Source organism: Odontomachus brunneus, unplaced genomic scaffold, assembly GCF_010583005.1.
Source record: "Odontomachus brunneus isolate Ranch 3 - 2012 unplaced genomic scaffold, Obru_v1 Obru_scaffold_025, whole genome shotgun sequence".
In the NCBI taxonomy this organism is placed as follows: domain Eukaryota; kingdom Metazoa; phylum Arthropoda; class Insecta; order Hymenoptera; family Formicidae; genus Odontomachus; species Odontomachus brunneus.
This window is the reverse complement of record NW_022639475.1, coordinates 1,433,617-1,454,136: the sequence shown is the minus strand read 5'-3', so window position 1 is coordinate 1,454,136 and position 20,520 is coordinate 1,433,617. Positions and strand designations below refer to the sequence as shown.

The 20,520-nt window shown below is 36.7% G+C and overlaps 3 protein-coding genes across 6 annotated transcripts in view; 1 reads left to right on the top strand and 2 right to left on the bottom strand.

The window, feature by feature from the left end:
* Positions 1-10,627, bottom strand: part of LOC116842388 (uncharacterized protein DDB_G0284459-like) — a 63,942-nt gene extending 53,315 nt beyond the window's left edge. The window contains exon 1 of the mRNA XM_032811545.1: positions 10,490-10,627. Within this exon, the coding sequence (XP_032667436.1) occupies positions 10,490-10,567 (78 nt within the window). The 5' untranslated portion in view covers positions 10,568-10,627. The remainder of the gene's footprint in view (positions 1-10,489) is intronic.
* A 703-nt stretch (positions 10,628-11,330) lies between these two features.
* On the top strand, positions 11,331-16,459 carry LOC116842551 (UPF0605 protein CG18335-like). The gene is made up of 7 exons (XM_032811925.1): positions 11,331-11,676; positions 11,780-11,912; positions 14,265-14,361; positions 14,466-14,775; positions 15,689-15,810; positions 15,937-16,144; positions 16,390-16,459. The coding sequence occupies exons 1-7, from the start codon at positions 11,636-11,638 to the stop codon at positions 16,457-16,459; spliced, it is 981 nt and encodes a 326-aa protein (XP_032667816.1). The 5' UTR covers positions 11,331-11,635.
* LOC116842390 (kynurenine--oxoglutarate transaminase 3) lies at positions 16,365-20,510 on the bottom strand. Of its 4 annotated transcripts, XM_032811554.1 has the most exons (9): positions 19,577-19,795; positions 19,423-19,490; positions 18,757-18,893; positions 18,532-18,682; positions 17,979-18,215; positions 17,652-17,895; positions 17,397-17,563; positions 16,962-17,312; positions 16,365-16,890 (listed from the first exon to the last, which is right to left on the bottom strand). In XM_032811554.1, the coding sequence occupies exons 2-9, from the start codon at positions 19,423-19,425 to the stop codon at positions 16,834-16,836; spliced, it is 1,347 nt and encodes a 448-aa protein (XP_032667445.1). In that variant the 5' UTR covers positions 19,426-19,490; positions 19,577-19,795; the 3' UTR covers positions 16,365-16,833. The 4 variants fall into 4 exon arrangements, with proteins under 4 accessions (XP_032667445.1, XP_032667444.1, XP_032667446.1 ...); XM_032811553.1 differs by lacking the exons at positions 19,423-19,490; positions 19,577-19,795 and adding an exon at positions 20,329-20,510; XM_032811555.1 differs by lacking the exon at positions 19,423-19,490 and having other exon boundaries at positions 19,577-19,794.
* Between the last annotated feature and the right edge of the window lie 10 nt (positions 20,511-20,520).

The window sequence follows — 20,520 nt, the reverse complement described above, 5'->3', positions numbered from 1 at the left end:
CTCATAAATGCAAAGGAAACGTCATTTTACCGTAATAGCTTGAAAAATGTGTATCTTTCAGATTTTGAAAGGAAATATTTCAAGGTATAAAGAAAAAAATCGTCGCTTAAATATTGGAATATTATTATGAAAATTACAAGGCTCCAAGATTGACGATTTTTCATATTTCTATTTTTTGGCGGTTTTTGCAGGTATAAGAGTTAGAATTTTTGTTAAAAAATACAAACTCAATAACTTGTAATGCATGTAACAAAAACAGAAAAAGAAAAATGCCAATAATTTAAAAACGACAAATAATATTTATCCAACAAGGCAGTATCATTTTGAACGTTTAGTCCGTGTGTTCTGCCTCCCAATAAAAATTAGTCCTTTTTTTACATTACTTATTTAACATTTTTTAGAATATATATTTACACTATAAACTCGAATAAAATTAATTACAAAATATACATGGATTTGTCCTTTTGGAACAATGTTTGGAACAACTAGAACAATATTGCGGTATCAGAATGTTCGATTTTCGAAAAGTGGGGTGCCAGCTCAAAAAATCATTTTTTTTGTTTTATTCGAAAACCGTTTCGAATGAAGCAATATCACTTTGGAACAATGTAATACAAAGTCAGAACAATCTGGAACAACTTTCAAAATTATAAATTTCAAAAAGTGGGGTGCCAACTTCATACACTCGTCTCGGAGACCCTAGTGTGTGTACCTAAGGTTAATAAACGCGACGGCGCCGCCCGATCGAATATTTTAAGGGTCGACGGGGAATGACGACTAATTTACTACGGATTTACACGTGTTCCGCGCGCGTCACGGTGTGTGCGCGTCGGCTCGATACGTAATGACTATCGGTCACGGAAAAGTACACACGGCGCGCGAAAGTACCGAAACAATGGACACCGTCAGGAAGGCTACGTCATCTACTATTAACCGCCAAATGCTAAGTCGCGCACCATTGAGGCGATCGAGAGATAACAATCGGCGGCGCTTCCAAAACATTCCGCGAGCGAGCGGCCTTGACTTTGTCAACATCTGCTTTTCACTTTTCTTTCTTGTCGCTATTATATCGAATAAAATTTTAATCTCCTCTATCACACTATCATATTATTATACTCACATACACGCGCACATACGTCAATTGCTACCTCCTTAGAACTGAAAAACTACAGCCAGGATACGAATACATAAGTGACTCCAGTTGAATCATAAATAAATTGATGGACAAAATATTAAAAAAAAAAAATATATATATATAACCATTAAACATATTACCATTAAAATTGACTATTAATTGCTTTTTCATTTATAATTTTCTTATTTTCCTGTTTTACCTATTTATATAGTTTTCATTTTAATATAATATAAATTCATTCTAATAAAATTTTCGTTTCTAAGCGATATAAAATATCAATCATATATAATAATATTATATATTATTGATATTAATAATAAAAAAGTAAACAGTGTATCATTTTTTCCGCAATTGATATACCCCCTTCCCCCTCACCCACACAGCAGGAATGTCCCAAATACATCATAGGGATATCTTGAAGATATCGCATATCCCAAATATATCTTTAGGATATCCCTGATATATTTTGGATATATTATCTCTGTATGGGCACTGCCTTAATTGTTTCAAATTTGGTCAGTGATTATAAGGAGAACATTGTTTCCCGTATATAATTTGTGAATGTAAAATTTTAAATCAATATTGTGTGAATAGATTTCAAGTGCCGATTTTTGTCCATAAGAACAGGCACTGCGCAATAGTGTGCGTCGTCGTCGTTGTTCCGTGGTGCCGCGCGTTGCACCGCGTGTCTTTTCACTCTTTTGTTCGCTTGCACATGCACGCACACACACACACACACACACCTCGTCACACACGTATGCGCTCGTCCAATGCATCCGCGTGATCGGATCGTGACTCGCATCACATTCGCGGTGTTTTATTGTCCCGTCTTCGTGCGCTTCCCGGCACGACGCTCTCGAATCTAAAGTGCGCTCCGGCTCGAAAACAGAGATACTCGCACGTGGACGAAAAATTGACGCGTAGTCGAGCGCCATTGACATTCGAGGGAGCGGCGTCAAAGTGACGAAATTAGTGGCGTTCAAAATGTGTCGTGCTAACTTCTTCTCTCTCTGTCCCTTTTTCATTTCTGTTTTATGGCGTACGCGGTGTACGCACGACACGCACGTGCGCCGAATGCGCGCTGACTCACACGTGTGGCCGGGCTGCACTTGCGAGTGCAGCGCGTGCTGCGCCAGGTGGGAACCACGCGCGCTTTCGCCCGGCACCCCACGGAGTTTCTCCGTTCGATCTCTCTCACCACCGTGAAAATGACACACTCGATTTAACGATTCGAAGAACGACCGGCAAATTTAATCTCGATAATAATGCGCGTCAGCGCCTGATCGTGAGCGAATCCATCGAAAACGAGCGAGTTTCTCCTTGTTTTCTACACGAACGCGGCGTCTTTCTTGTTTTTATTCCGACACGGCAAATTTAATTCGGACTAGCACACAGCGCGTGCTACACGCGCGCCTTCAATCTCCTTTCTTAGTACTTTATTGCACTTTAATTATATAGCAAAAAACACAAACCTTACTCACATACAAACCTATAATCTGCGTTGTCTCTCCCAGTCTCTCGCTGTCTCTCCCTGTCTCTCCCTGCTTCACCTGTCTCTCCCGATCTCTCCCTGTCTCTCCCTGTTTTCCCCTGTCTCTCCCCGTCTCTTCCTGTTTCTCCCTGTCTCTTTCTGTCTCTCCCTGTCACTTCTTATCTCTCCCTGTCTTTCCCCGTCTTTGCCTGTCTCTCCCTGTCTTTCCCTGTCTTTTTCTGCCTCTTCCCATCTCTCCCCGTCTCAACCCGTCTCTCCCTGTCTCTCCCTATCTCTCACACACAACCCTGTAATCTGCATTCATATTCGAATACAACCATGGACATAGTATACATGGATCCCGCAAATGGCCAGAAAAGTGAAGCCAATGTAGGAAGAGACCATAGACATAATATATAATTATATACAGTCTCATGTACATAATTATTATTATAGTCTCATATACATAATTATTATTATAGTCTCATATACATAATTATTAAACAAATTTTAATACAGTTAAATGTTTTCATGTTCTTTTATTCTCTCCCATCTCTCTTATTTTATCTAATTCTCCTTTACTCTCTCTCATTCTCTACTATTCTCTCCTATTCTCATTCTCCCTCGTTATACGCACGAATTGTCACTCAACTCCGCCACGATGACAGCCTGACACGAAGCCGGCCGCAACGCACAACCAATCGATATCGCGGTAAAGAGGCAACAATGCCAGCAATAATATCGATAACCAAGCAACTTCGGAACGTGACATCTCCTTTTTACTATTTGGATAAAAATGCGCGTCAAGCACGCAGAGATTACGAACTAGGCGGCGATGTGACGTCGCGAGTGTTGTATTTCTTCTTTTTCTACTTCTGCCTCCTCTAATAGGCTAACTTTGTTAGGGTGCTGCGCGCATGTCGCTGCACGCTAAATTGATATTGCATGAAAAATGTGGGAAGCAGCACGCGACGGACTAATGCCATTCTTCTTATTCGAGGAACACGTGCCTGGAGAGCCAAGTCGCTCTATTCGCGAAAGCGTCGTGGAAAACTATTGACATTCAGCGAAACGCTGTCGCGTGTCGATAAACTTTCAGCTCGTCGCGTCGCTTCCGCTCGCGTGGTTTCCGTCTCGCCGTCTGTTTTTTTTTAACAACAACAAAACGCCGTGCAGCTGCAAACCTTGTCCGATTTAAGGGGGTGCTGGAGTCGATGACGAACTCGAACAATGTCGATAATGCAGAGACGATTGTCACTAACATAATCGCTATCCTTTTCGTATTTCTTATACAATATATATATAGAGCTTACATGAATGTGTGTTACTTTATTTTACCATATTCAACGGAAAACCTAATTATATATGTGTAGAAATCTTTCTGCAAACTTTTTCGATATTTTTAATCTTCCAAATGCAAATGCGAAGGTAGAGCAATGTATATCAAAATTTTTCTGTTTGGAGCATTCACAATTTCAGTATATACAAGCTGCGTAACTTTTGGATTAGGCAAATTTTACGCTAACTGACAGTTTGAGATTTTACATTAAAATTTTTTTGTTCGTTTTCGTTACATATCGAGCAATGTTCCTATTAATTTTTGCACGTACTTTCATTGCGTAAAAGCATTTGTAATTATGTGTAACCAATATGACGTAAACTTTGCAGATAAATGTCAGTGTTCTGTCGGTCAAATTTTCAGCATCCCCTTAACGCGCGACATGATTAATTATTCACGCGTATTCAATATTAAAGAGCTGAAAAGTGTCCAAATAACACCCACGATACACATATACAAATCACAATACATATGAAAATCCAACAGGCGCTCCCGCGCGATCCGATGCCGGTCACGAAATATTTATGATTATTCCCGCGACGGGATTTAATTAAGCGGAGAATCCACGGCCGCTAGTCAAATGAACCAGCGTCTGATTCACCGGGATTAACGATCATCGCGCGTCATCGGCATTGATATTCAACAACCGCTAATTTATCGCGCGAGCACGCACGGGAACGACACGGGGGGGAACGCGTTTCGTGGCATCGATGTGTCTCTGCGCCGTGAGACGAGGAATCGATCGGCTTGGCGATTACAAGTAGGGACGATATATCGATTTTGCGATATATCGTAAATACTGTGATTTTTTTTTAATGCAATTGATATTTTACTAATCGCAAAATCGCGCAATTCAAAATCATTCCTTATTTTGGTTAAGTATCTGCGCAAATATCGCGCGATAATCTATGATATTTTGTATATATATTATCTAATCTAAACTTATATATTATTTAGAAGTATAATGGGATTATAATAGCCTCAAAACGATAAATTGCATTCTTTTTATATATGATTTTTATATATATTTTTTGTAACACAAATGTATAAGAAATAAAATTGTATATAAGATTTAAGTGTTTTTGGTTTGCTGATTATGAATATGAAGGCAAATATGTAAAATTATTCGTATAAATAATAAAATGTTTAAACAAAACATGTAAAAAATTAAAAAAAATTATTTATACAAATAATTTCTCGGTTTGGCCGAGATTCGAACCATTTTTGACTAATTTAGCTCAGATTTAAAATATTTCGGTTTGAATCTCGGCTAAAGAAATTTAGAATGGTTCGTGTCTCAGCTATGCCAGATTTCTCGATTTGGCCGAGATTCGAGCTATTTTTTATTAATGTAGCACAGATTTGAAATATTTCGGTTGGAATCTCGGCTAAAGAAATTTAGAATGGTTCGTGTCTCAGCTATGCCAGATTTCTCGATTTGGCCGAGATTCGAGCTATTTTTTATTAATGTAGCACAGATTTGAAATATTTCGGTTGGAATCTCGGCTAAAGAAATTTAGAATGGTTCGTGTCTCAGCTATGCCAGATTTCTCGATTTGGCCGAGATTCGAGCTATTTTTTATTAATGTAGCACAGATTTGAAATATTTCGGTTGGAATCTCGGCTAAAGAAATTTAGAATGGTTCGTGTTTCAGCTATGCCGATTTTGTTAAAATTTTAATTAAAATTGCCGGATTTCTCTCTCTCAGTTTGGCTGAAATTCGAACCATTTTTGACTAATTTAGCACAGATTTGAAATATTTTGGTTGGAATCTTGGCTAAAGAAATTTAGAGTGGTTCGTGTCTCAGCTATGTCGATTTTGTTAAAATTTTAATTAAAATTGTCGGATTTCTCTCTTTCGGTTTGGCTGAAATTCGAACCATTATTTATTAATTTAGCATAGATTTGAAATATTTCAGTTGAAATCTCGGCTAAAGAAATTTAGAGTAGTTCGTGTCCCAGTTATGCCGATTTTATTAAAATTATTTAACTACAGGGTCCGCCATCAAAATCCGGACAAATTTCAATTTGAATTTCCCGCCTCATTTGACTTCGGTGGTAGGTCACTGTTGATGTTCGGGCAAGTCAGATGTTTGTAGTAAGTGCGCATAACCTCAAAATGTCCGAACAGATAAGATCGAATGCAGAGTATAATCGAAGAGCGGCGATAATTGAAGGCCTTCGCGCTGGGCGTTCGCGGACCGAAATTATTCGGTTCTTCGGGTACCCGAGATCGACCGTATATGACGTTGCGGCTAAATATTTGGCTTCGGAGACGTCCGAAAAAGGTTCTGCCAACCCGACAAGGAAGAGCCATTCGAAAGAAAAGTCAGTAAGGACTCCAGCAATTATCGAAAGAGCTCAAGAGCTCATCTCAGAGGACCCAGGGCTGTCTCTAACGAAATTGGCCAAAACATTGGGTGTGAGTGACACTACAATGCGTCGAATTGCTGAAGAGGACCTACGCTTCAAGTCCTATGTAATAAAAGTTCGACAAATGCTCTCTGAGGCTGCCAAGATGAACAGAGTTGCTCGCTGTAACTTGCTTCTGTGTTCGTTAAAAAACGAAGCTGCGGGACGCATCAGGTTTTTTTCGGACGAAAAAATTTTTTCTGTCGATGCCAAGGTGAACCGGAGGAACGACTGTTGGCACGCCCGCGACCCCGAAGATGTGCCCATAATAGCTAGGACGAAGTTTCCGGTCTCTGTTCACGTCCTAGGCGTTGTCTCCAGTGAGGGTCACGTCATGCCGCCACATTTCTTTCAAAAAAAAGAAACCGTCACAAAAGAAGTATATTTACACGTTTTGACGAAGATAGTGAAGCCGTGGATAGAAACCGTGGCCGCCGGGAAGCCGTACGTCTTCCAGCAAGACGGCGCGCCAGCGCACACGAGTCACTTAGTGCAAAACTGGCTGTCGGATAAAATGGACATGTTTTGGTCAAAGGAATTTTGGCCTCCGAACAGTCCAGATTTGAATCCGTTGGACTATTACGTGTGGAGCGTCATTGAACGAGTGACCAACAAGTCGAGACATCCCAATGTGACATCTCTCCAAACCGCTATCGAAGCAGCATTCGCCAATATAGACAAGGACGCGTTGCAGAGAGCGTGCCAGCGCTTCAGGATGAGGATCGAAGCAGTCATCGAAGCAAAAGGGGGTTATATAGAGTAATTTTACTCTAAAAGGATACCACTAGTGATACACAAAAAGTTCTTTTGTAAGTTTTACATTTTGATGAGTAGAATTTTATTTAAACAAATTGTTCATTTTGTCCGGATTTTGGTGGCGGACCCTGTATATCTTGTATTCAATTTTATTTTTTATACATTTTCGTTGTATTTGTTGATGATAGGAGTAAGAACATTAAAAAGTTATAAATTGCCCGTGAAACTCAAAGTAAGTTAAAATGAAAAAAATATGACTTAAATATTTTTTGTAATTCTACATTTGTGCCAAATTAGAAAGAAATCGCAGTGCACCTTTTGAGTAGGTTTACTTGTCAATATAATGCTATTCAAAGATATAAAACAGCAGTTCTTTGGCCTACAATCGATCATTGTACAAAATTACGCAATGAATACTATTCTTTCTTTTATGCCACGTTTCTTAATAAACAACATTTATAACAGTAAGTTTTCTATTTGTATGATATCGTTTTTTACGAAAATCCACTGGAATAATGGTCGACTGTATTGCTTTTACCATAAAGTTACAAAACTGCGATATTCAATATTAAATTTCTCACAAATGGTGCAGACACGAAACTTAATTGAAACGGACGTGTTTCACTACGATAAACATTACGTGAATTTTTTGTATAATTTTAAGCGTTTTGATTTTAATGGATAAACTCCTTAAATATACCGAGACATGAGTCACACAAAACCTCGGACACATTGGGTATTTCGATGTTAGAAAATGGAGTCAAGATCGCCCGACTAACGTATGCTCGCGTGTATATCTTTGTTGTCGCTACGTATCCACCCACGGAAATCCACAGTGACGTAGTGCGACGCGATAACGTCGTTTCCGGTTGCGGGAACGCGAAACAAAACACTCAGCTATGAGAAGAAAATGATTATTCCTTCGTCGCGTTATATTCACCGGATACACACTGCAAATCCGAATGTTATTTTTAAACGCATAAGCGTGCAATTTGGCTGAAACTCTTTTTATATTTTTTTGCATTCTTTTAACATTATTTTCCTTGCGATTTTAAATCACGTCATTTAACACTTTTACACGTCTTTCTAAGAAAGACGTGTAAAAAGAGATTCAATAACATACTTGAATTTACAGCATGTATATTATATCTGGCCAGTGTATTAAAGGGATGCTGGAGTCGAAAACTTTACTGACAGAGTACAGACTTTTTTCTACGAAGTTTACGTTGTATTGGCTGTACCAAATTACAAGTGTTCTTACGCAATAAAAATACGTGCGAGAATGATTTGGAATATTGCTCGATATATGGCAAAAATACGATACGAAATTTCAAAATTGATTGATTTCGATTGTAAATTAATGTTAGTCAATTAAAGTAAATATTCACTTGAAAGATTTCTTCTTTCAATGTAATTAATTTTATTATCGATAGAAATGCTTTGTGATTTCATGCATAACGATTGATTAACTTGGATTATTGATTTGCCGATATTTTAGTTAAAAAACGTTTTAATCGATCGATACCTATACTGTAAAAACTGATATGTTAAATTTAACACATTTCATGTGTCCCAAATCATCCACTTTCATTTATGTGTAAATTTAATACAAAACAAATGTGTTAAAAAGTTAAACACGCATAATATGGAAAAATTAACACAAGAATTTAACACTTGAATACCGTTAGGAATCATAGATTGTGTTAAATTGACATATTTAATATCAGACATAGATTTGACATATTTAATGTCAGACATAGATTATATCAATTTAACATTTTCACTTCATCAAAACCATAGATTAATACTTCTCTCAAGTATTAAAGTAACGTTTTATTTTAGTTAATTTAACATTATACATATGTCAATTTAACACAACTGTGATTCCTGACGGTATTTAAGTGTTAAATTCTCTAATTTTTTATATATTATACGTGTTACTTTTTACTACATTTGTTTTGTGTTAAATTTACACATAAATGAGAGTGGATGATTTGGGACACATGAAATGTTAAATTTAAGGCTCTACTATCTCGCTGCAGAAAGTCTGAATTGACGATGATCTAGCAGTGTCGAGAACACGAAATAACCGTGTCAGCGTAACTGATTGGCTAACACTAGGCTAGGCTCACGCTAGACCTCGCTTGACACCTCGGAAAATTAGTTGCGTTTTATCGCGTTATTTTGCAGTTTCTCCGTGAAGTGTGTATATTATCGTGATCCTCACAGCTGTAAAATGTGCAGTAAACTTAGTGATACTGGTGATATATCGTAAAAATCGAGAAATTAAATGTGTTCATACATGCTGATTTCAGCTGTCACAAACTCTCGTGACAGCCGAAAAATGTAGCATTATTTCAGGAATTATTTTACGATGCTACGTGATATATCAGCCAGATATCTGAGTTTGCTGTATTTTTTACAGGTTTCAGGATTAGGAAAATATTTTGTTCTTCAGGGAAAAGTAAAAAAATAAAGCAATAAAACGCAACTAATTATCATTTCTCGCTTCTGACGTCATCAAACCAATATGACCGCCCTAGAAATAGCAGAGCCTTAACACATCAGTTTTTACACAGAGTAATGCACCTGACCCGGTCGTGACCCTCGAAAGGACGACGACGTGATTAACGTCGAACGAACCAACATCGGGGCCGTATTTGAATTTCGCAACAGCATTTTCTTCACGCAATATTAACATCAGTTTGAGCACAGTGAGATAATGCACGTATGCCACATGAATATATATATATATATATATATATATATATATATATATATATATATATATATATATATATATATAAACAACTGTTATTCAACGCGTTACGCAAGCGCGTTGGATAACGATGACCAAAAATTCGGCATAATCAAAAAAAAAGAAAGAAAAATGGAAATTAAATAATCACGTCGCGGTAGTAATTCCGTCGCGTTACGTTGAGTCGCTCTCCCTCGTCTCGCTGTCGAAATATCTCGACGAGTTCGTAAACGTGGCCAGGCGTTAAGTGTTACCGCCGGTATAGTTTCACTTTTCCTTTTACGACGCGCCATTATTACGTCGCTTTCCACTCGTAAGTAGACGTGGGTGGAATTTCCACTTTTCCGCAATCGAGCTCGCCGTTCACGATTATGAGCTGCCGGTTCGTTTCCATTCCATTCCGTGCGTGGAATCGATAGAGGATCGCGCGATTACTGGTAAAAAATCTTCTCGATAATACGCGGTCGTTAATTCTCGCACGGCGCCGTTATGAATATTGATGTCCACGAGAGCGCGATTAATCGCGTTTGATCGAGCGGCCAATCGCGCCGGGCTGCCATTAGCGGCTCGGAACACGCTTATTTAGATAAAACGGAAAGCCTGAATCGTTCATTTACCTTGCGCTCGGTGAATTTCACGGGCTCGCAGTCGGACTCGACGTAGAAAATGGAACTGGTCTCTCGTCGGAACCACATAATTCTCGTTACACCAGACAATTCATCGACGCGTTGAATCACGAACCGCGCTTTTGCATTATCGCGGGAAAAAGAAAAAAAGCGCGTCACTTGGCGCGAATATTCGTTCTGAGGATCTCCGCGTCACATCATCGATTGCTTTCGACTCGCGGGATTCTTTTCACCCTCGCTTTTCGCTCATTTCCACTTCCCCGATGGTTTCTCATCTCGGAATGAAATTACTTCTTCTACCGCGACTTCCGCATTTTCACACGCAGTCACGAGCGAAACCTCCCCATTAGCAATTCGACTCTACAGTGAGAGAAAAGTATGCTCGATCCAGCTAAGCTTACAGTTGTTTATGGCCTCAACTATTTCTTGTAGCAAAACGATAGTAATAACGCGCATATAAAGTTATCATTATTAATATTATAGTAGTATATAGCAATATTATCACTGATATTGTATGGATGTGTGTGTCATCACTAATTTATAATATAATTTAATAAAGAAAACTTGTTTTCTCGACCACAACTAACTATTTTTCTGTACGATTAGATAATATTTTTTCTCAGTGTAATTAAAATCTCCGGTCCAATTCTAATCTTTATGATAATTTAAGAGAAGCGGACGAGCGAAACAGATCTCCCGGAAAGCCCGGACGATGCGACGTGTTATCCTCGCGGTAGTCCCGTGAAAACTGGAAAGCGAGACACAATGATTGTGCACCTTCTCCCGTTTGAGTACGCAACGCGTGTGTCCTCCCTACTCTATTACGAATAGTCTCTCTCCCTCCCCTTCACCTCGCCGTCGTCTCGATGCTCCCCTATAGCCGGTTGATTATCTCAACCCGCATTAATTCTACACGCGTCGAAAGTGGCCACCGAAAGTATACGTAACGAGTGAACGTAACCGCCCGCGACGAAACATCCGAATTACGATCGTTCGGCGGCGTGCGCGACATTCAGAATGGGCAATCTTCGAGGCCATCTCTCTTGCCCCTAAAGACACAAATTTGCAGTTGCCTCCTCTGTAAAATTGACAAGTCCTTCGGCGAAGCGAGTTTCGTTTCGCGAGGCGACAGCCGAGATGGAACTACTAACCACGCCGGAACCTCATCTCATCCCGGGGTGAGAAGTTAATTTTCGCAGAACAATTACAGAGACGGCCGAATTGACGCGATCTCCCGAGAATGTATCTCTCGCTGACACAGAGACCGGCTGCTCCTTTCAGGTACGCCGGTTATTGCCCGCAATATCGATTCAGATGCGGCGAAACGTTCGCGAAGACTACGCACAAACTGCTGCTCGATCCTGCAGTTAACCATGCGGATATGCTCATCCTGTCGAGCCGTGCGGTCGGCGAGGTGGACAATTCGTAACGCTATTATGCCACGCGATATGCCACACACGTGTAAAATATGTCTGGGCGGATTCGCCGTTTACACTGAGAAAAAAAAGTGCGACGAGTCTTCGCACATTTGTTCGTTGCTCGAATTATTAATTGAACTAGGCAATTGCTGTTTTGCAAAATTACCTTATTTTATTTGCAACTACCACCATTACATATTAATATTGATTAATGATTACATATTAATATTGTATGTAATATTAATTAGTAAGGAATATTGCATATAGTCGAGATATAATCGGAGAATTATTAGTTCAATTACATAATTCCTGCGACGGGTTATTAATTCAGTCACGATTGAAAAAAGAGATATCTGGAAAATAAAAAAAATATTGATTTGATGGATACTAACAATTTACTTAAATCTGAATTTTTTGCTTAAATAAAACAAACAAATAAAAAAACAAATTGCTTTTGTGACAAACAACGCTTGCTATGCGTGTATGTCTAGGAAAATATATATTCTCAGTTGGCATTTCTTTTCAATGTAAAAATATGGATATCAGTACAACTCAATGTAAAAATATGGATATCAGTACAAGTAAATGTTGTTAGCGCTCGTTGAAATAAATATTTTGTATTTTTTAGATATTTTTTTCTCTCCTAATATATGTATTGTTGCGTAATTTATTAGGACGAGACCGTAATTTATTAGGACCGTTGATTTTGTCAATCTAATCGCCATTTTTTCCTCAGTGTAATTTCCCACGTTCAGTATAAAATTTAATGCGTTAAAATAAAATGTATCTTATCTCCAAACCAACGAAAGTTTCCAGATAGGTTTAATCATCCTGCCGTGATAGGCAAGTTTTTTCATGCAAAAGTAAACAAATCGGGCGAGGCGAGTCATTATGCTCGGCACGCCAATGACGTACCAATATATAGACAGAGTGTTGGCCATATAATGTTAACGATTGTACGAATGTTACAGAGTTGTAAAAATATCAATTAAATTCGACTCAACTTAATAATTGATTTGAGTAAATAATTTAATTAATTTAATAATTTAATTAATTAATTTAAAAATTATTTAATTAATTTAATAATTTAATTAATTGACGATTAATATAAGCCTATTCAATTAAAAATATTTTAATTAACCATTGACTTCAAGAAATCTAATTAAAAATGATTTAATTAACGATTGATTTGAAGGAATTCAATTAAAAACTGTTAAATTAACGATTAAAACGAGCAAAAGTAATTAAAGATTATTCGATTAACGATTGAGCATAGTCAATGTAATTCTACGTAAAGAAGCAAACAACTTTTGTTGGAAAACATTTTTTATCCGATCTTTATTTTCTAAGATATTTACGGAAATATCTACAAAATTATTGGTTTCAATATTTTTTTATTCAAATTCTATTAACTTTACCGAAAAATAGCAAGAAATAAAAATTGTCTATTTTCTTCTCATAGAGCTCTGAGATTTTTTTCAGATTTTTTTTATTAACTTTTTACTTCAAGAAAATGCAAAGAAATGCAGTACTAAAAAGTTAATCAAAATTCTGAAAAAAATTTCAGAGCTCTATGAGAAGAAAATAGACAATTTTTATCTCTTGCTATTTTTCGGTAAAATTAATAGAATTCGAGTAAAAAATTATTGAAACCAATAATTTTGTAGATATTTCCGTAAATATCTCTAGAAAATAAAGATCGGATAAAAAATGTTTTCCAACAAAAGTTGTTTGCTTCTTTACGTAGAATAAAATTCCGTAATAAAAAATGTATATTTCTATTTAAAAAAGCAAAGTTAATCTCGACCTGACCTTGGCGGGGCCAAGGTCAAACCAATAGTACCTTCTTATGTCTCCCGTTGATCCATATAACTTTTGTCTGAAACTTCTTGTCTGCCAATTTTAATTTTCGAGATATTGGGTAAAATCATTTAAAATGGGACACCCTATATATATATAAGCATATATTCAGCTCGACTGGTTACCATGAGCAATGTAAATAATTACGGTTAATTTCGATTGACATCGATTGGTCAATCGTCTTACTGCACTTTTCGATTAAATTTGCTTATATCAATTGTCAATTAAATAATCCTTAATTACATTTACTAAATTCAATCGTTAATCAAATAATCTTTAATTACTTTCGCTCGTTTTAATTGTTAATTCAACAATTTTTAATTAAATTCCTTCAAATTAATTGTTAATTGAATTATTTTTAATTAGATTTCTTGAAATCAGTGGTTAATTAAAATATTTTTAATTGAATAGGGTTATATTAATCATTAATTAAATTCGATAATTAATAAAAAAAGTAATTAATTACTCGCAATTCTGGAATGTTATAGGTGATAAGACCACTACAACGTGATATACACGTGGTCAACGCACGTGCCAAGAAAATTGTTTCTCTCTTTGTTCACCCAATGTTACCAGGATACGAGGGTACTTTCGATACGAATTCTCGAGACGCGCAACATAAAGTTCACGTCGCGATGTAGAACAAACCTCGTCGAACAAACCAAGGATTTATTAAATGATCGGCGCAGGCTTCATACCGAGATTGGATACCAGATGCGGACAGAGATTCGCGGTGCATGCGACTGAGCAGGTCGCCGAGTTTGAACGACAACAGTCACGATACAAGGAGACTCGGGATCTGTTAAGAAGAAGGATAGACGCACAACGATGCGGACAAGGCAAGCAGCGGGATTTAAAGGACCATTTGGTTAGAGAGAAGAGAAGAGATTATCGGAATCACACACAGGCGGTTCCGCTATTAATATCATTACTCTTAATTAACGTCATAGATAGAGGAGATTCACTGATCTGTATTAATATTTGCCTTTCCTTTTTATCGTAGTCATCGAAAGACTTATTTAGAGCACCTTTACTTACCGTGCGACCGGAATGTGTGGGAGCGATGGTGAATTCGTCGTCTGACGTACGAGTGGCACTAAAAGACACTGGAAGATCACGCGTTTCCGCCTTGTATATAAATTGCATAGAAGACTATTTTGACAAAAGTTTCTCTGGTTAAAGTAAATACAAAATATTAACGAACGATGGCGATATGAATAAATAAAAACTACTTAAAAACAGTTAATGTTGTTCCCACATGTAAGAATGCTTAAATAATTTCTTGGACGAATAATTTGAATCTGAACGAACAATCTGAACGAATAGAACTTACATATAAATTTATACGAATTCTGAACATTCAGTGACGCATTTATTGACAGATCATGAGGAAACTTTCTTGTAATCGATTTCTACAAGAACAGTTAAAACGAGACTCTACATTTGCGTCATTACGATAAGTGAAAGAAAAGATTTTATTTCTTCTTTAATTTCTTTGTGACGATATATTAAATAATTGTGATGATATTATTGATAATTTGGTAAAAAAATGTTAAAGAATTGTTAGTTTTTTTAATAACCAAAAAATATATTTTTGTTAACGATAATACCAGTATCGATACCAGTATCGATACCAGTATCGATAAAATGCCCTAATATGGCTATTAGATTGATCAATAAATTATTCTGCACATTTTTACCAAATTATTAATAATGTCATTACAATTATCTAATATATTCGTTACAAAAAAATTAAAGAAGAAATAAAATATTTTCTTTCATTTATCGTAATGATGCAAATGTAGAGTCTCGTTTCAACTGTTCTTGTAGAAATCGATTACAAGGAAGTTTCCTCGTGACCTGTCAATGAATGCGTCACTGAATGTTCAGAACTCGTATAAATTTATGTGTAAGTTCTATTTCTGCGATTTCTAAGAATACTATTTTTGCGAGATCGTCAGCAATCGAATGAAATGCAACTTTCGAACGGGGAAAATTACACGTGGCAGTCCTTCATTCGCGAAAATGCGAGAAGTAAGCGACTGAATTCGCATTTAATTCAAGATAAAAACTTAACCGTACTTCTATTACATAATTTAAAGAATATCTTAAAATACTCGAATACTCGTTACAATATGTGATCGACTGTTCTTCGCGAAGGATACGCGAAACACATTTCTCAAGGTAACGCGCGTTTCGATACGCCGCCATTGGGTAGTGCACTACGCGATTGCACGGCGATTTATCGAGAAGAAGTGACTATCTCTGGTCCTGATCCTCCGATACTTGTCCAGCCCAGTGAGATCTACCACAAACACGTGGGCCTGATACCGAATTATCTAGGCCATGTTCCTGGCGCGGCATTCAGGCAAGTCACGAACAATTATGAGTAATTGTACGATATAAATAAGGATCATGGAATAAAAGAATCTAAGGATCCAAGAGCACAGCAACTTGGAGACTCGAGGATTCGAAAAATTGAAAGGATTCTGAGGAGATAACGATCGAAAGCTTCGAAAGACGAGGAAATAGAGGACTCGGAGAGATCGAAGAATTCCAGGATCTAAATCAAAACATCAACTACAATCATTTTTTCAAATGTTTACTTTGCAGATACGGCAAAACCTTCGAAGCTGACACAAGAGACGCCAAGAGATGGCTCCGAATACAAAACTCTGTCTAATCTGGCTTCACAGTTAACGTTATTTATTATAAACAATGATAGACAGAATCATTATCACAACTATGAATCACAGAATCAACAGACGTAAAAACATCGTAGAAAAATTCCTGATGTTTATACGCGCAAATGGAAATATATTTAGATAAAAATTCTAAGAATGCATATAAACAAACTTGTTGAAATACAAATGTGTGTAAAAATCGTATAAAGTTTCACACCTTCTTAATGGTATTATATAATTTTGCCGTGTCAGAGACATAATATATAAAGAGCTGACTGATTTAATTAATAGGAAGATCAGCTGAATGTAAATCGTTAAAGAATATACATTGTACATATATACATTGTGCGTATATATATATATATAGTATAAATTATTGCGATGCCCATTTCTTCAAGATATCGTCAGCGGCCTTTAAGTTTTCATCTTTCTATGAAAACGCAACGACCAGTGTTTAATAAACGCTGTATGTTATCTTGATTGACGAGTTGTGTCACTTACCTTGATAAAGCAGTACCGTACGTAGTCCTCGCCTAGATGTCCGTGATCGGGGCCGTAAAACACAGAGGGTGGAATACCGAGGAGGCCGACGTTCTTAAGCATCCACTTGGTAAATCTGTAGTCCTTGTGCTCGTCTGTCTCCTCGTTTAGATTCGTCTTATTCTCCAACAATGTCCAATTGCTGAGCATGAAGTATCCGCCCTCGGGTATCGTCGGCACCATACCGACTTCCGATAGGAATTTCGCCATGTAATCTCGCTTCGGCAACAGTTCTTCCGCCAGACTGTGGAAGTAGCACTCTGGCTGGCCTAAACGTTCAAACTCTTGCTCGAAACCAATGGCCACAGCTTCCTGTAATTAAGGTATTTAAAAGTATATTACGTATTTATTGTCCACATTCTGGGAACTTTAGGAATTCCATGTTAAGTAGATTACCTGAATCGGAGTGGTACAAGTGTACACAGTGTTCTGATGCATCACTTTCAGATTATACATTAAATTTGCTGGTCCATATGCCCAGCCTATTTTCCAGCCTGTTACGCTGAATGTCTTACCAGCTGATCCAATTGTTATTGTACGTTTAAACATATCCGGCAACGTCGCTAATTAAGCAAAGTAGAAACAGTTTAACAGATACAATCTTATGTTACACTGTTTTGTGTTATGTTAACTTCGTATCGTGATTCTTACCTATTCTTATATGACGATATGGCTTGTAGACGATCCACTCGTAAACTTCGTCTGATACCACGAGAGTGTTCCACTTCTTCGCGAGATCAGCAATAAATTGTAACTCGTCTAACGTGAATACTTTTCCTACCGGATTGTGGGGTGTATTGATAATGATACCTTTGGTTTTTTCATTGAAAAGGCTTTCCATTTCCTTTCTATCAAATACCCAGTCACCAGAACTGATTATGCCCGTTGTGGAGTTCTGCATGAGAAAATGAAAATGATATTAGATTATATTTCAAGTGTAAAAAGGTTTTCTGTGAATTAATTATTAACAATCTTTACCGGTTTTAGTGCAATGTATCTAGGAATTCCACCAGCTGCATTTATCATAGGCACATAACAATCAAAGAAAGGTTCAATAACAATCCATTCATCTCCAGGATTTGTATGTCCATTGATGGTGACAAACAATGCTTCGTAAGCACCAGAAGTAACTAATACTTCCTCATTAGGATCTAAGGTACGGTTAGTGACTTTGGAATACAGTTTAGCAATTGCATTCACTAATCTTGGATGACCCTGTAAAAATTATGCATATATTAGCAAAGTCTATGTGACATGAAAATAGATACTTTCTAATGAAGTTACTGATAATATTCTTAATGTTGATTGAGGTTCTTAGATGTTAAATCAATGTACTAAAAGACAGGCCAATAAGAACCTAAGCCAATAAGTCTACACTTTTTAAAATAGCACTATCCCATCTGTGCTTATTGACCCATCTTTTAGTATGTTGATTTACTGATAATACATATTGTACTGTTACAATACTACAATACTATGTGTTGTGAGGTGTTTCGTAAACATATTTTGAAATTAATAAATAAAGTCTTACAAATCCTTTAGTATATTGCTGTAAAAGTGGGTTGTCACTATTTGCAGTAGCAGCTAAGGCATCAGTTATATTTTTGGGTGCATGATAATCAGGAAATCCCTGACCTAAATTTAATGGTTTGTACTGTTGAGCGAGTTGATTGTATTCGATCCTAACCAAACAAATATAAATATGTAGTAATAAGTCTTTATATACATATATTTATACATGAATATTTCCACTTACCAGACAGATTTTTCATTGCCCTTCAAACGAGCAGGAAGATCAAACTTTGACATCTCAGCAATACTTCTGATGTTCCTCACTGTATTAAATGATGGAATCTTATTTGCCCTCGCCAGGAAATAGGCTCTTGTTAACATCTACATATGTACATATATGAACAGATATTGATACATATAAAAAAGTATAAATACATATCGATCAATATAAATACATTAATATAGATACGTGTATAAATCAATCAATTGGTTATACATTTCATCAAGATTTTAATTGTAAGAATTTTTACTGCGACGAAGTTAAGAAATGGGAAATTATTTTCTGTTTCTGATTCATGGAAACTCTATTAGAACAAACACAATATCTTTTAAATGACATTACCTTCTCACTAGTTAACACTAGAATGCACTCATTTTCGCGGCACTATTGCTATTATTGAAAATATTGCGGAAAAAGTGCAGAGCAATCGCATGTCAATTGTAACACGACTTATGGTCTGTTCTTTTCAGCTGCACTGCTGAACTGGTGCAATAAGTTAAAGTGAGACAAGTATATGTTTTCTCATTCTAACTTATTGCACCAGTTTAGCACTGCAGCTGAAAAGAACAGACCATTATATAACCTGTATAACGTAATGGGGAAAATTAATTCTCATGAAAACAAACTGACCATTCCTACGTCATCTCACTAGATTGCATGTCTTCTTTGCTGCCACGACTATTTCAATACGATCTAATCTTTATGGAAAACATAGCACTTGTGTCAAGTGACATATGTTGGAAAAATTGATTAAAAACTGTTAATAATTCTGCGGAATACGTACTCAATTGCGACGACTCTCCGTGGTGATATAAAACAAGGTTAAAATTGGAGAAAATTAAAGGAAATATATGAACAAAAATCGACAGTTATAACAACGTGCTTTAATATTACATAAACGCAATTAGTGAGAGATGAGTTGTGCAACAAGTATCGATAAAACGGGCGTATAGGAAAAGCGGAAATTTGTAGGCACGTGAGATACGTCCATAGACTTTTACATATTACTAGACTACTAACTTGCCTAAAATTTACACACATGATATATGGATTGAAAGCATATAAATAAGTACCGGCCATATTATATATTTGCCACCTGCTCTTCTATACTATTTACGTCAAATACTTTCTTTTCATATATAAAATCATTTTTTGATATTGTAATATAAAGAGATTAACGGTCCAGTTATATATAAAAGACCTTGGATACAATCACGCTCACTATTGGTCGTTGGTTCGGAAATTCAAATTAATTCAAACGAAAGGCCCCAATCAAACCAAGTACATTATAAAGTACTGTATCGCTAGTGGCCAACTTCATATTCGTAGAAAATTTTACATATCTTCAAATTTAAAAAATTCAGAAACGTTATAATTTGACGGACTACATAAGTCGTTATCGAATTATAAATTTACACTCATATTTCTCAAATACAATATTTTATAATTTCTTTCAAAGAGCTAATTTTCGTCATTTGGTTTATAAATTAGTTTTATAGATATTTTTGTCGTGCAAAGATATAAGAATTTACTCACCGAAAGCACGAAGAAAACCGTGGCGCCTCTCATGGTGGATTGACACGTTCTGGATTAAAACTGAGCCGCGTAAAACAGAACAAAGAACGAGTTGCAAAGGCTAACTACTTTCACTTTTTAGTAGACCTTCTATTTGGAGTACGTTCCATTTAGTGTCGTGACATTCGCTCTCGTTATGCCGTGATAGTCTCG

Bases quoted from the DNA above. Each gene is read 5' to 3' on its own strand.
- LOC116842551 (XM_032811925.1), top strand. From the start codon at position 11,636: ATGGAACTACTAACCACGCCGGAACCTCATCTCATCCCGGG. The intron at 11,677-11,779 runs GTGAGAAGTTAA...TGCTCCTTTCAG, and splicing joins GAACCTCATCTCATCCCGGG to GTACGCCGGTTATTGCCCGC. The intron at 14,362-14,465 runs GTACTTTCGATA...TGATCGGCGCAG, and splicing joins AATGTTACCAGGATACGAGG to GCTTCATACCGAGATTGGAT.
- LOC116842390 (XM_032811553.1), bottom strand. From the start codon at position 20,361: ATGAGAGGCGCCACGGTTTTCTTCGTGCTTTCG. The intron at 18,894-20,328 runs GTGAGTAAATTC...GTACATATGTAG, and splicing joins CGGTTTTCTTCGTGCTTTCG to ATGTTAACAAGAGCCTATTT. The intron at 18,216-18,531 runs GTAAGACTTTAT...TAATTTTTACAG, and splicing joins AGCAATATACTAAAGGATTT to GGTCATCCAAGATTAGTGAA.